This window comes from Heliangelus exortis, chromosome 19 (assembly GCF_036169615.1).
Source record: "Heliangelus exortis chromosome 19, bHelExo1.hap1, whole genome shotgun sequence".
In the NCBI taxonomy this organism is placed as follows: Eukaryota; Metazoa; Chordata; class Aves; order Apodiformes; family Trochilidae; genus Heliangelus; species Heliangelus exortis.
The window spans coordinates 10395577-10410752 of record NC_092440.1 but is presented as its reverse complement, the minus strand read 5'-3'; the positions used below and the strand labels follow the sequence as shown (position 1 = coordinate 10410752).

The 15176-nt window shown below is 50.8% G+C and overlaps 1 protein-coding gene and 1 long non-coding RNA gene across 26 annotated transcripts in view; one reads left to right on the top strand and one right to left on the bottom strand.

The window, feature by feature from the left end:
• LOC139805061 (uncharacterized) overlaps positions 1–15176 on the top strand; it is a 340345-nt gene that overhangs the window by 98268 nt on the left and 226901 nt on the right. The gene's annotated exons all lie outside the window — the stretch shown is intronic.
• The window catches only part of NCOR2 (nuclear receptor corepressor 2), a 225672-nt gene that overhangs the window by 98670 nt on the left and 111826 nt on the right, over positions 1–15176 (bottom strand). For all 25 annotated transcript variants that reach the window (XR_011729673.1, XM_071763004.1, XM_071763026.1 and 22 more), the window contains 2 exons: positions 14581–14760; positions 8665–8778 (listed from right to left, as the gene is read on the bottom strand). Coding sequence is in view for 24 of the 25 variants with exons in the window: in XM_071763004.1 (XP_071619105.1) it covers positions 8665–8778; positions 14581–14760 (294 nt within the window). In the remaining variant the exon portion in view is untranslated. The remainder of the gene's footprint in view (positions 1–8664; positions 8779–14580; positions 14761–15176) is intronic.

The following is a 15176-nucleotide window of genomic DNA, read 5'->3' as shown; positions in this document are numbered from 1 at the left end:
TTGAAAGCTGCCCAATTAACACTTGACACTCACTGTAATTGCTGATGCTCCTTGCTGCATTTATCAGATCATAGCAGAACCATAATGAGCTGTCTGAAAGACCATGCAGACCGAGGTGAGAGCTGGCCACAGAATTGGGAAGGATGTGTTAGTCCCAGCAGAAAGGTTCTCACCCTGCTGAGATTTGTCCCAAAGGACAGACAGATGGAGGGAGACACTCTCCTGCTAGCCAGGCTCTTGGCTGGGAATTTGGGCAAACCTCAAACCATTCACCTACAAGGGCAGCCCTCAGCTTCTCCCCACAGACACAGGACCTTTGCTGAAGGCCACCAGCAGCCCTGTTAAATCATTTCGTTGCCAAAGGCACAGCCACCTAGGACTTGGATCCAATAGTAATGTGGTTAGTAGCATACTTCTAGTGATTGACCCTACAGAAGGAAACCAGGGGGTTCATCCTACACCTGCTGAATAACCCACCTGTGCCTGCAATCCCTGTTATTTAACAGAAGGGAGCAAACTAAAGCCATTACTTCTGGTGAGATGCATGAAGATCCCCACCAGTTTTGTAGCTCCTTTGCAGCTCCACACACAGAAAGCAGCTAATGACCCCTTCTCCCAAGCCAGTACAGAGCCTCAGGAGATTGCTACAGCACTGGGGAATGCAGTGTTCACAGAGGGACTGAAGTGTGAGGATTAATTTTGCTCCCAGAGTCACTTTGCTCAGGTAGAGCAGTTCTGCCTTTGGCACCAGCATGGTTACAAATGAACCATGGGCACCTCTGAGGGCAGAGGCACCTCCTCTGGAGCATGGTGCAGATGCAGAGGTGAAGACCATCACATATGGGCCCTCCATCTGCATTTTCAGAGGGACTGATGTGTCTCAAGAAGCATGGCTGAACCACAAACACCAACCTGCATCACTGCAGGGCCCATGGATGCAAAAGTTGACCTGCAGATGGGGCAAGGAGCAGCATCTGCCTCCCAAAAAACCTCCCTCTCCCATCTTCCCATGGGCCGGTAGGCAGTAGCTGAGGGGTCTGTGCTCTTACCCCCTCTCACGCTCCTCCAACAGGCCCAGGGCTAAAGATATCTTCACCACCACCACCACCAAGCTCCCTTCAGACTGCAAATCTCCATTCTCACCTAAAAAGCAGTTGGCTTCCAAAGCCAACTCCAGCCTCTTGCTTTTCCTTTGAAGAAACTTAAAATAGGCATGGGAGGGGGAAGAGGGCAGGAGAGCAACTTCCTGGCCATGTCAGCTCCCATGGGGCCGATGAGCTGACCCCACGAGGCAGGGGAGCATCTGGAACCAGAGGAGGGAGAGTCTGGGATTTTGCATGGGCTCTTTTTCAAGAGAAGTTTAAAAATGGAAGAGAAGGAAACACACGAGTTATTTTGAGAAAGCGGATCTGGAATTAGGAGGTGGCATTTTCTTGGACTGGCTCCAGCCCCGGCTCCGTGCAGCACAAAACTGCTGCAGCTGAACCATGCTCCCGGGGTTATTTATAGCAGCCTGTAGGCAGCAGTGCTGGGGAATGGAAAGGTTTCTGTGTCCTGCAAAGCCAAGCCCTTTGAGGAGGGCTGTGCACAGGGCAGCACTGGGAAAAATTCCTGTCCCAGCAGCACAAGGTCCCAGGGGCAGGCGGAGCTGCAGGAGTGGCACAGCAAAGAGGCAGGTTGGAGTTGGACTTGATTTTAAACACAATTTAGGAGAAGTGTGCCTGAAGTCAGCAGAAATCCTGGAAACCCTCAGGCAAGACACCTTTCCTACATGAAGCAGAACAGCAAACACTCTGTGGGGATTTAAAGGCCCTATCTCTGTGCCAAGATCTGCCAGGACCAAACCATGACCTGGCAGTGTTGGTTTCATGGGGAAAGGTTTTCATTCCAACAACAGGTACCAATTTTTCCCCTTTAAAACTCAGTGTCTTCTCTCTCCAAGAGCCAAACCACCTCAGCAGTTTGCTGCCCTCCCTACAAACCAGGTGGGATGAGCTCTAAGCACCAAGGGAAGGAAAAGCAATGCTCCTCTCTCCCCAGCTCCTGGCAGGGATGGACACTACCAGTGCTCCCAACACAACTGTGGGAGCCCAGGGATGCACACGCTGCCCCAGGCTCTCCTTGAAGCCAACTGTCCCTGAGCACCAGGAGACATCAGTCTGCTTTGGTGGTATGTGCTAGGCTCCTCACACCCAACCTAGGGGCTGATGCTCTCCAGGGGTTCCCTGTGCATGCTCCTACTTCCCTGCTCTTGGCTGGAATCATCTCCCCACCCCACCAGCTGCATGAAGCCCCATCCCTGCAGCCAGGGCCAGCGGATGCAGGCTGGGGGGTTACCAGTGACTCATCACAAATTGCCAGAAAACTGAGGAAACAAGACACGTGGGAGCCATGTGTTTATGCCAGTCCCCACCTATCCTCTGTGGAGCATGACAAGCAGACTCATTTTGGTGGCCCACTGGTCCCCAGCTTTGGGCAGACATTGCCAGGCAGTTTCTGCAGTCAGCCCCCATCATGGTTGGGTTTCCATCTGCTCCCAGACCCAGCATCACCCTCTGCTTTCTGCACCCTAAGGTGCTGTTCAAAGGTTCATTAATTTTAAAGCAAGGTGCTAACAACGCTTTGCCATTGCAAATCATTGTGGAGAGTTTCACCATTGCAAAACTGCTGAAATCATTGCCATTGCACAGAAAGCTTCTAGAAATCCAAGTTTCTGCACTGGAGCAGTCATGGGAAAGCTCCAGTCACCCAATCCAAGGAGTCAGAGCTGTGCACAGGGTTTGTGCTCCTCCCCCTGAGAGCTCTGGGTTCTTCTCATCCTTAGTTCCAGGATATGGCATTATCTGGTCTGTGTTAATGATGGACAAAGCATCTAAGTCCATGCACCCACTGGGAACTACAGGTTCTGAAGCAGACATGAAAAAAAAACATCAGGACCACCAAAAAACCAACCACCAACAAAAAAATAGCCTTAAAATCCAATTTAAAAAATGAAAGTATTCTCAATGACTCCAGGCTAAATGTTTCACTTTTGCCTTTTTGGAAATGTTGCTATCATGCAGAAGGTGTTACTAGGATCTAAACTCTGACCTGTCCACTTTTCCTCTAGACTATCCCAAAGCCCCTCATGCATCACTGAGCCAAGATGAGGAAACCCCAGAACAAAAGCTGTCACAAATAAAAGCAAAACCAACCCAGCCCTTTCAGCAATTAAGTACATAATACCCCCATCACCACATAAACTAGAATTAAAAAAAAAAAACAAATCAAAATCACCCTGCAGATTTAGTGCTGGAAAGCAGTTTCACTGATAGGGTTTTATTTACTGCACCAGCTCTGCTGATGATGCAGGCCTGATTCTTCCCTTTCTAATGTAAATCTGGAGTTCAGAGAAAATCAGTTATACAGACAGAAAATCCCCATGGGATTGGAGTCACATTCGGTGCCTTTGAGTAGTTAACGGCCAGGTTATACTTTGCAATGCTAAAAGTACTCCTTTATTTATTCTCTTATTTATGGCTGGGGCATTAATGCTTTATGAAGGTATTTGAGGAGGGTAAACGGTTAGAGTTGGGAACACACTCTGCACAGACACAACAGCAGCAGGGGTGGAAGAAGTTCAAAACAATCCTTTGAATTCCAATTTTACAGCAGAATGCTGAATTTATAGACAGATAGCTGTGCCCTTTTGAAGGAACAAGCACCGAGACAGAAAGCGAATTAAAATTTAATCTTATTGATTTCCACCAACTCAACCCCAAGAGCAAGACAGGGGCTGCTGTCACTGCCTGCACTGCATCAAACCCAGTTTTTTGGAGGGCTGGCAGCAGAGCAGGGATGGGCTCAGGCAACCACAAGCAGTCAGCACTCCCAGTCTGCAGGGGTGATGTGGGGGGACTCATCCCAGCCCTCCCCAGGCTGCAGTGGTTCACAGCACACAGCATCCCCTCCCTGGCACTGCAGAGGGTGAAGCTGTGCCATGTCCTGATGCCACCTCTCCCCTCTCTGATACATGAGCTCAATATTTTAGAGGCAAACTCATGTGTGCTTGTTTGCAGGGACAGGTTTGACACAAGAACAAAGGCTGCTTTTTAGCTGCTGGTCTCCAAGCAGGAATCCTGCCTGGTTCAATCAACCAAGCAGGTCTGGAGAGAGCTCTCAATCACCCAGGTCTGGCTTGTAGAGAGCTGGCATGGATACACACAGGCTCCATGCTGTCACGATGGTTGGAGAGAAGGCATAAGCACATCTGCCTCCATGGTAGCTGATGGAGACTTCAGGCATGCAGGGGACTTGGAGGAAAATTCACCCAAAGTCAGGCACAGGTGGGCTACTGGCATGGCCAGGGCTCCCACAGTGCAGCATCCTCCAGGACAAGGACAGCTCAGCCAGCCCAGAGTCCCAGGTAAGGCACAGAGAGCAATCTGGAGCAACAGCAAAGCTGCCCTCCTCCCATGTTTAGCAAAGGGACCTGGAAATTTCCATTGAAAGCACAAAAACATCTTCCAGCCCAGGTATGCTCAATCAACTTCAGGGGAAGACAGATGCGAGGAATCCCATCAACAGCCCAGTGGAATAAAGCCATGGCTAAAAATACACACAGAGGATCTGCCCTGATTATGGGGATCTGAAGTGGAAGGAAGCTAAATTCTCTCAATGCACCAACACATCCCAGAGGGGCAAACTGAAGCTTGCAAGGGGGCTGTGCCACACAACCACCACCCCAGAGGTGCCAGACCCAGCAGGCATCAGCTTCACCCTGCAGGGGAGATGCTAAATGTCACACAGTTTAATTCAGAAGATCCCCAATGCCTGCTCCACTGTCAGCCTCTAGCAGCAGCCAAGATGCTCATCACAACCCAGCTTCCCCAGGTAGCTCTGCACCACCCACCAGCTCCCAGGGAGGGGTGATGGGGATGGGCAAACACTCCTAATCCTACACCCAACACAGATCCCTGAGCTCCCCACAGCACTTTCCAACCAAATCTCGGTGAGTTTAGCACCCACTGCTGTTTTCAAACATTGTTCTGTCTCCTCAAGGACTGAAAGCACTTTTCAAAACAGGACTCAGATGCTTTTGAAAATGCCACCCACTGTTTATTCTCAGTTTGATCTAGGGATAGTAACAAAAATGTTAACTTCCATCCTTATACATCCTTCCAGAAATGGTACACTTTCAGCTCACAGCTGAAATTTTGGATTGGATACACACGTATGTTTTCTTGCAAACACTGCCCAAAAGGTACTTCAGGTGCTACTTCACTGCCCACCTTTGGGGACAAAGATCAAGCAGCTCCAGTCAGCAGGTACCCAGCGCAGGAGGCACCTGCATCTTGAATACCAACTGCTTCTCTCTAATTCTCCTAAAATCCTCCCCAAAGCAATCACAGCCTCACAGTATAGGATTTCACTGCAGTCAAGAGCAGCTCCTCTCTGTTCTCTCCCAGAACAGTCTGTACAATTGACTTTTTTTTCCTTGAAAATCAATTACTTGTCCAGCAGAGTGCAGCAAGAGGGGTTCACAGGGCACGTTTCCCACAGTTATCCTCTCCAGTGCTGAGGAACTTTTCAAATTGTATGTGTTAAGTAGGTCACAAGAGGGAAAAGCAGCGTGATGGGCGTTTACAATCAGCAAATGGGAATTTTGAGAAAAATCAGATACAGGTCAGCACTGCCCTGCATCCCAGCCCCTCATCCAGACCCAGTGTGGTGGTGAGAAAAATATATAGACTTCCCTGATGAACCAGAAGCTAAAATTAGAAACCATTCACCCCTGCAAAGCCACAGCTATCACCAGAAGGAAAGTAGGTCACAGAGTGGCTGGCTAACTTGATTTTCTGGCGTTTCTAGCTGCTCTGTCCTCACGTAACCTCTCCTCTTCCCAGGGACTGTTTTTGGTGTTTCCTTTGTTCAGGGTATAACTGCACCCAGTGTGCAGCTCAGGCACAGCCTGGCAGGAGTGGTGGGAACAGGCAGAGCAGCCCCTGTCTGCTCACTGGAGCACAGACCCACAGTTCATCAAAAATTCAACCAGTGCCAGGCACCAGCCCCTCCGTCACCTCCCACCTGCTCTGGGATCAGCACAAGTGCTGGCTTTCTGCCCCTTCCACAGGATTGCTCTTTAAAGAGCATTTTGGGCTTTGCCAGCTCTTCTTTGCTCTCTTGCCTCTTCCCAAGGCTTGAATATCCTCTCTTTATTTGCATTTCTTACCACGTGCTGCCTCCCCCAAGCAAACCACCAGCTGAGTGATGTACCCCAGGCTTCTCCTCCCTCCATGTGCAGGCTGGAGCCCTGGCTCAGCTGCTTGTCCTGTGAGCAGACCTCGGGGCATCAAACTTCACTGCTTTTCCACAGCACAGAAGCAGTGGAAAGGTTTAACATTTGGCTCAGTGACCTTCCCTGCTACAGATCAATATGTCTCTGTCTGGCTCCCAGCCCTTTGCTCCCATCAACTCACCTCACAATTAAAAATCAGGCTGCAGCAAAGCCATGGGGCTGCACAACTGAGGGCCAAGATGCCAGATGCTCTGCTCCCACCAAACCCACCCAAAGCAACCTGATATCTGACCACCATCCATCCTTTTCCACCCCCAATCCTAACTGACACTGCTCCTGCATCCTTTCCTCTTCCAGCTTTCCTCCTTCTGGCCCCAAGGCAAGGAACAGTCATCACAAAAAGGCATCCCACAGATCTCCATGGAGGTGAGAGTTGATTGCCCAGCCACAGCCATTGCAACCAGCCAGCAAGGTTCTGTTGACTCCCTGCAGACTGTCTTCTTCAAAGGAGGAACCTCCCTCCAGCCTCCCATAGTTTCTACCAAGCAAAAGGGAAGGGTTGTTTGGTTTGAGTCTCCCACACAGATGGGTTTGCTTACAAGTTACTCACAAGGGGACTTTACAAGAACAGGGGAAGAACCCTCATTTACCTATCCCAGGGATCCCACAGACACGAACATGGAGACAGATGTGAAAATTATACAAACATTTGGTGTCAGACGTGACCTTTGCCTGCTGAGCACCCACCTGGAACCAGAGCACCCTATCTCAAAGATTAAGAGCAAAACACTCCTGGTAGCAACCTGGCTTTGAGGGTCACTGAATGAGGCCAGGCACACTGACATGTGGAGGCTCTGAGCACCATATGTGACAGCGTGCCAGGTATTATGGTCACATTCTTTCAAGAAGAAATGTCGAACTCTCCAAACTCTTTGCCCCCACTCATGGAAATGCCACAGCAGAGGCTTCAAGAGAAGGTTGTGTCTGCTATGGAGGAGGTGATGGGAGACCCAGGGAGATGGGAGGGAAAGGGTGACCCAGCTGCTGGCATGGACAGAGACAAGAGGTGACAAAGCAGGACACTCAGCCTTGAGCCAGGTCCAGCTAAAGGGGACTGCTATGAGGCAGGCTGGTGGGGATGCAATGGCTGAGGATCACTGCTCCTCCCTGCCTCAGCACCATCACTGCTTCCTTCTCTCCTAACACAGCCCAGGTACCCACAAGTGTCCAAGACCCAGCTCAAGGGAGTAAAAATAAAAATGAGACTTTTCCAACCTAACCCCTTGCACAGGAGGCACAAACCATCTAGGTAAAGAGTCCTGGAGAGGGCACTTGGTGGTGCCAAGGGGAGAATGGCTTTGAGGAACACTTGGCACCACCCCCAGCACCTGGTGTGTGTGCAGCTATCTCCAGCCAGCACTTGCTAAAGCTTCCAACACATCGACCTCAGTCCTCACCCACTCACACAACAGCCTGTGCCAGTGCTGGGTTTCCTTCCCTCTCAGAGAGAGAAGCAGATGGAAAAAGGAAAACCAGGGAAATTGCACAGCCTGGGACCGCAGGGTACGCAGTATTTATGGGTTTTTTTTTCTTTTTAGGAGTCAGGCACCTGGGTTTCTGCAGCTCCCAGTGAAATCGCAGGCCTTGCAATTCAAAATAATTAGTGAGTGGTAGTTTTCCTTTTATGCAAAAATCATCCTTTTTATCCAGCACCTAAATGAAAATGAATATGCTTGATTATCTACCAAAGGCCCCAATTTCCTAGCATTGCTCTGGAGCACACAGCAAAATTTGTGTCTCCTCAGGCTGCTATTACAGGCAAAGGCTGAGAGCAACAAATGAGTGGTCAAGGAGGGATCCAGGGATGCCAGGCTGACCTTTGCTAATGCTATTTACAGTGCCAAATATCCACAGATCCAGCTCTGGCTGCATCCACATCCTTTCTGCTCCAATCTGGAGTGCTCAGGGGCAGCCAGGGGGGCTCAGAGCTGGCCTGCCAATATTGGAGCATCACAGGTGTACCCCTCCATTCATGCAGTCCACCCCACCATGCCAAAACCCATCCTTTGAGGCAGTTTTCAACCAGGTTGACTCCCAAGGGAGAGGATGAAACAGGCTATTTAACAGGCAGGGCTCTGATGCATCTCCTGAACACTTCCAGACTAAGCCTGATTGCAGGAAACCCCCCCAGGCAGGTTCTTCAGAAGACATTTGCTCTCAATCCATGCGGCAGAGCGAGCAGGCTCCATCTATCCACCTCCCGCAGCCTCCACCCCGGGGTTCTCACCCTGGGGAATCCCTCCCCTACCCCTCCCCACCCTCCCAGTCCCTGGTCGGGGTGACAAGGCACGATCACACGTTTGGACTTCCATCATTTCTAGACTCACCCTGTTCTCGTCGTAGATGATCTGCACCAAGCTGCGGTGTTTGGACTCGATAGGAGGAGGGGAGATGGGTTTTTCAGGCTCTGGTGGTTTGGCTGCTTCTTCCTCCAACTGTTGCTGTGGAAGGAGAGGGGGGGAGGAGGAGGGTGAGTCACAGCCAGAAACGCAGCCGTCCCCATCCACACGAGACTCTCTGTGGTGCTGCAACCACCGAGGCTGAAACCACCATGGCAGGAGACTTCCTGAGAGACATGGGCAGGCTCAGGCTGCAGAGGGATGGGGAGAGGGAGGAGAGCTCCTCAACAGCCCCTGCCACACAAGCCCTGCCCCAGGCACCTGGCCCCAGGCCAGTGGGTCAGTGCTTTTTAGGCATGGAGGATGAGGAGGTATCTTAAAAAAGCCTCCTGGAGAGGGTCTGTGGCTGGAAATAACTGGATACCCTTCAAGGGAGCTGCAGCTCCAGCCCAGCTCTGTGCTACCTGCTCCTGGAGCTGCCAGGAGGAGCAAGGGATAAGCAGCAAGGCTGGGCTCCACCTTTGGCTTTATCTTGCTGTGGCGGGAGCAGACAGCACAGCATGACTGTTCTTGAAGAAATGACTTGTGCACCAGCAGCCAGACCAGCCAGTAAGTGAGACAAAGGAGGTGGTAACACCCCAAAAGCTGCTGTCTCTGGTCAGAATCAGCCCCATGGGATGTGTAGCAGCCCTCCCAGCCATGGTGAGAGACACTCAAGTGGGCAATCAACAGCTACAGGACACTCAGGACTCAGACATGGGCCACCAAAGGTATCTTTTGGTGAAGTTTCATAGAGAACCCAGGTAGTCAGGTTGCAAACACCTGCAGCACAAACACACCATGTGGCATTAGCCACCTCCCAGCCACAAGCCATCATGCTCTCCTGGAAAGGCAGCTTTGAGACTCATTCCCACTTCACTCCTACTCACAGGAGACACATCCAGGAGCCCAAGAGCTGCTCCATGAGCATGTCCACTATGTCCTCAGCATATATGCAGTAAAATTCACCCAGCCCCAAAATTGCCTTGAATGCCAGCTGCCCTCTTGGGAGATGGGAAGCAGGAGCACACCCCTGTTCACACCTTTAGATATCTCTGATCTTTTAACACATTCCTACCCACCTGTGAGCCCCTCAGGCCCTGATGAACATTAATTACAAACCAGTGGATTTCAGAGAATGCTTTCAAACATCACCATCAGCAGGGATGCCTCACGGACAACCTCCAACTCTCCCAACGGATGTGAGGCAGGAGGAGACATCTGATCCCTGGCAGTAAATTTGAGGAACTGCTCAGCCAAAAGAGGAAATAACACATTCTAACAGAATCCTCCAGGCTCCTCCTGGGGCCATGGGTTCCCTTCGAGGAGGGGGAGCAGACACCGTGCACGGCAGCTGCGGGGCAGCACAGGCATAGGAGAGGCAGTGGTTGTCAAAAAGATGCTGGTTTTTTTTCACTGCTCAGCTCTGACTCTCCAAATCTTTGTGGGTTTTATTCCTGCAGCTTAAGCATCCCCTGGTGAGGCAAGTGGAAAAACACACAAGTCTTCTACTAGAAAGAAAATGCACCTGGCACTGAGAGGAATCAGCTGGCACCAGAGGGGAGCACAGTACTGTCCTCCCAGAGATGGTAGTGTCTGGCAGAGCAAGAAGGTGGGCACCACCTATTCCTTCTTGAGCTCATCTCTCCTCCTGTTGATGATTACCTTTAGCAACGCTTGGGCTGTAGGATGTAGTCCAAGAAAACACTTAAGCACCCAGATAGGTCTAGCTGGCTTGGCAGGGACAACTCACAGCACTTTAATTAAACGTGTTCCATTGGATGAAGCAATCCCAAGCTGTGGACTCCACTCATGCTTCACCTCCCCACAGGTGGACAACTTTTCCCATGAAGGGAAAAGCAGCAGGATAAGGAACTCAAGAGATATAGGAGAGAAAAAAAAAAAGGCAGCATCACCAGTGAGATGGCTGAGCACCATCCCCAGACTCTGGCAGCAGGCAAGACATGTTGGCCCATGTTGGGATCACAACCTTGGGGTTACTCCAGCCATGCAGGAGGACAGCCAGGACATGTCCAATTTGGACTGTCTGCACCCTGAAAAAGGGCAGAAACCATCTCTGGTATTGTGTGGACCCATCCCTTCTGCCCACAAACTGCTGCAGCATGCCAAAGGCTCCAACCACACATCAAACAGCCCAAAAGCTCCTTTCTCTTCTCAACCAGGGCTGTTACTCAGGTGGCCCAAATCACAGCCTTGTGGAAAGAGGACAAGAGCTCTCTGGGAAGCCACAGCTGAAACCACAGACTGCAAAACAGTTCTCAGCATTGGCCCTGGTGCAAAAGCAGAGCTTCTAGGCACCTGTCTGCCCTTGCGTGGTATCCTCAGTCCAGGCATCTCATCACATCTCCTCACTCCTATGAGATTAATTCAAATCAATCAAAGAAAAGAGCCTCGAGAAGGATCAAGGAAATCCTTACCTCTGGAAAGGGTGGGGGGGAGTGGGAAAGGGTCAGAGGCTTGGCTACATTTTTCTGGAAACCCACAAAAATTCTGCAAAGCGGTGGGGTGGGCTGTGACTTCAGACAAGAGGATTTGATGGTGATGTATCAGGAAACGAGAGTTTGCCAGTAAGCGGAGGCTCATTAAAAGCAGCTCGTCAAAAGAAAAATACAAATTTAATTATAGCTGAAACAGAGTAGAGAATTAAACTCTGCTCTGGGTGGCCTGACGACAAGATGCTGGGGTAAGGACATGGCAGGGCCTGCAGGCAGCACACCTGAGTGCAGCAGGTTCAGCCCCTGAACAGCTGCCCCTGGGAGCTGTGGGAAATGGCAAAGCAAAATAGGTCAGGGTTCCCAGACACGGACAAAATGGATTTTTTAAAGGTCTGCCACAAAAGCTAGGCTGGGACTTTGACCTTTACTGTGAGAGAAGCAGGATCAGAGATGAGTCTTGATGGCTCCACACTCTCTCCCTCCCCACAAGCCCCCTCCTCTCCCCAGCTGACAGACTGCAGTGATGCTGAAGGGATGCAAGATGCCATTGGAAGCCACAGCCTTGGTTCCTACAGCATTCACAGGCAAACCCATTTCCAAGAGAAGGAGGTGGCTTCTCCAGGTAAGAGACCTCTGGCCACACCACACTCTGCAGAGGAGCCATTGGAGCCTGCAGTGCTGTCAGGAAGGTGGGTGACATTTCAGGAAGACCCCATCCCTGGCACATTCCATCCCCTGTGCTGGGAGGACCTGCCTGAGGAAGCCAAGGGACCCCACATGGCCTTGTGCTGGGTACCAAGATGCTACAACCTGCCCTGGGGAGAGGAAAGGGCTTCCAGCAACAGGCGCCTCTGAAAACCATTCTCCAAGAGCCAAAAGGGAAGGGAAACTCAGCCAGGAGACAGAGAGAAGAGGAAACCCTGGAGCTTTTATACCCCTCCCATCACCAGGTGGGAGTGTTGTACTCCTGGAGAGCCCTTGGCAAAGCTCAGAGCCTGGGGAGACTCAGGCACTGCTGAGGAGAACAGCCCAGCAGTTTATTCCTCCTTCAGATCCCCAGTACTTCTGCCAGGAACAAATGCATAAGGATTATCCTTCCCTGTCAGGAAGAGGGGGAGATAGGACTCAGCCAGAGATTTAAGCCCATATGGCACATGAAGGAGCGGGGGATGGCTGATGGAGGTGGCCTTCTGCCAGGGGTATGTAGGGTTTGGGGAAGGTTTCTCAGCTTGCTGAAGACGTTTGCTTCTTGCAAAGTCCATGCAGAACCTTCCTTGTCATTTCAGGAACAACCAGGGTGGACCGGGGTTTTTCTTGCCCAGCCTTTCCACACAAATGTATTTAATTACCCTGAGAAGACCTCCCAAGGACAGAGGGGAAAAGCATTAGGATGTTCTGGCTGTGTACAATTTCTCCCCTGCTCTATTCCTGCAGGAGCAGGATCTGTTTCAGGCTGATTGCTTTCCCTTGCTCATCTTTCTCCTGTGCTGGCAGCTCAGATGCACAGATGGACAAAACGTTCCTAGAGCATTTCAGACAGGAACACCTTCCCCTCCACCTCCAAAGATGCTTCCTCCCAGATGTGCCAGCTCTGCTGGAGGACTGGGCTGGGGAAGGATCCTGCTGGAGGGGAAAGGAGGCCATGTTTGTGGGGTGGGGAGGGAACTGGGGTGAGATTTGCTACCAAACTGTGCCACCATGGGCCAAAACCAAACCAAAAAAAATCCCAAAACATCTAAAAAAAAAAAAAAAAAAAAAAAAAAAAAAAAAGAAGAGAAAAAACAAGGAGGGGAGGGCATGCTTTTACTGCCAACAGCCACTTTCACTTTCTTCCCCACTCAGCAGAGTGCTTTTGTGGGGAGGAAGAATCATAAAATTCATTCAGAGGGAAGAAATAAAGCAACCAGGCAGCCAACGATAAAAAACCCATTTCCTTACAGAAGGACATTTTGATTTTAATGATGAGGAGCATATGCTGCTCCCATCAGCTTCAATAGCAGCTCCTCAGCATCTCTGCTAAGAGCCAGGCAGTGGATGGGCAGAGTTGTCAGTCCTCCTGGGTGCTGGGAGCAGGAGCCTCACCATCCCACTCTGGAAGCTTCTCCAGAGTGGGACATGACCCCACTTTGCACCTCCTACCTCAAACCTGAGTTAAGAATATGAACCAGCAGCCAGACTGCCAGACATGAGAGAACACCAAGATGTTGTCTGAGCTTCCTAGGAGGGAGAGGGGAAGGGCTGGCTTCACCCAGCTCCCACTAAACCCAAGAGGAACCTCTGGGGTTTCCATTACTCCAGGTGTTCCTTTGCCCCCAGCACTGCTGCTTCTGCCCCCCTCTCCCTAAGCACTCTGATATCTCTGCAGACAAAAAGCAATAAAAATAGTCCTTTGCATTAATTAAACCATATTGTTTGAAAACAGACCCAAAACATCCTGTTTTGTTGTAAGGAAAGAAAGGGATAGTATCAGGTATGGGAAAATATAAGTCTGATGGGGAGGAAGAACAACCACAGACTTGTCCTTGAGGAGCACTGACAGCCCAAGGAGAGTTTTTGCTCCATTACTGAATCCCTGCTGCACACTCCTCAGGAGAGGTGGTTCCTCTCAGGCTGTTTGGGATGAGCAGCCATCAGGGAGTTTAGAAACTGGCCTCAAGCAAAGTAAAAAACAAAAAAAGAAGTGGTAAGAGAGAGGCAGAGAAAAGTGGTTTGCTTTAGGAAGCAAAAGCCTCTAAGTCTGTGGGTTTGTGTTTGGTTTTTTTTTTCACAGGCATCCCCCAAGGTTTTGTCATATTAATCTCTTAATGGGTTTATGGTAATTGTATACATAGCAACATTGAGCTGAAAAGCCTTCTGCTGGGGAGGGCTCTTGGGCAGGGGTAAAACACTAACCACCAAGATCAGGTTCAAATCCCTGGCTGAGACAGAGCCCTGACTGGAGTTGGAACAGATGCTGCAGAGCTGCAAAGCCTCAGAGAAGAGGGTGAGATGCATAGGAAGAGCCATTAGGACATCCCAGCAATGTTTTCAACAGCCCAGTACTACAACAGCACTGGGGAGAGACAATATGCTGGAAAGGGAAAGGAGACTTTGTGCTAACGTGGAGCACTTGGGCAACGCAGGCAAGTCACCAACAACAGATTTTTCTGATTTTTAAGGTCTCCTAACACACAAAAAGATCGCAGAAGTTGGGTTTTCAAATCTCCCTCTTCTTGCAGCTACCAGGTCCAGACTGCTGGCACAGCAGCAACCACCCCATGTCGTGACAGGGAACATGGACAGAGACCATCTTGGTGGCACTGGCACTGCCACTTCCTCTCTGCAGATGAGCACGGGCAAGGACAGGGCAGAAGGCAGCACGCAGGTGCCAGGATGTGTGCTCTCCTCTGGACCACAGGCTCTTTCTTACCTGTTTCTTCTTCAGCTTGGAGATCTGCTGCTCCACCATGGTGATCTCCCGATCCACACGGTCCATGTTCTGGATGAGCTCCTCCTTTGAGAGCCGGGCTGGCAGCAGGTCCAGCTCAGTGTCAGGGTGTGCAGGGCTGACGGGTGACACAGGCTCCAGTTTGCCAGGCAGACCACGATCCTGGGGAGCACAAAACAACCAGATCAGCTCTTTCCCAGGAGGCTCTGGATCCTCCTCTCATCCACCCACGCCAGCTGCCACAGCTCCCTGGCCCATTCCCAGCCCTCTAAGACACACACCCCCCTCAAGAACCTGCTGCTCTAAGCAGTGCCAGCTGCCAGATCACATCACTGCAGGGTTCTGCAACCTCCAGAGAACACTGGGTCAGTCTCCCAGTGACATGACAGCAACTTGTCCTCCTTCCAAAGCCTCGGAGGCTCCCACTGCCATCAGTGCTACCCACATCCCTACAGAATCAAGAAATCAATCCACACTCAGGAGGTCCTGGCAGCACCATCCCCTCACACCTCAGCAGCCAGCTCAAGGCTACATCTTCTCCACAAAAACAAGATAGCCACAGACATGTTCTCCTCCAA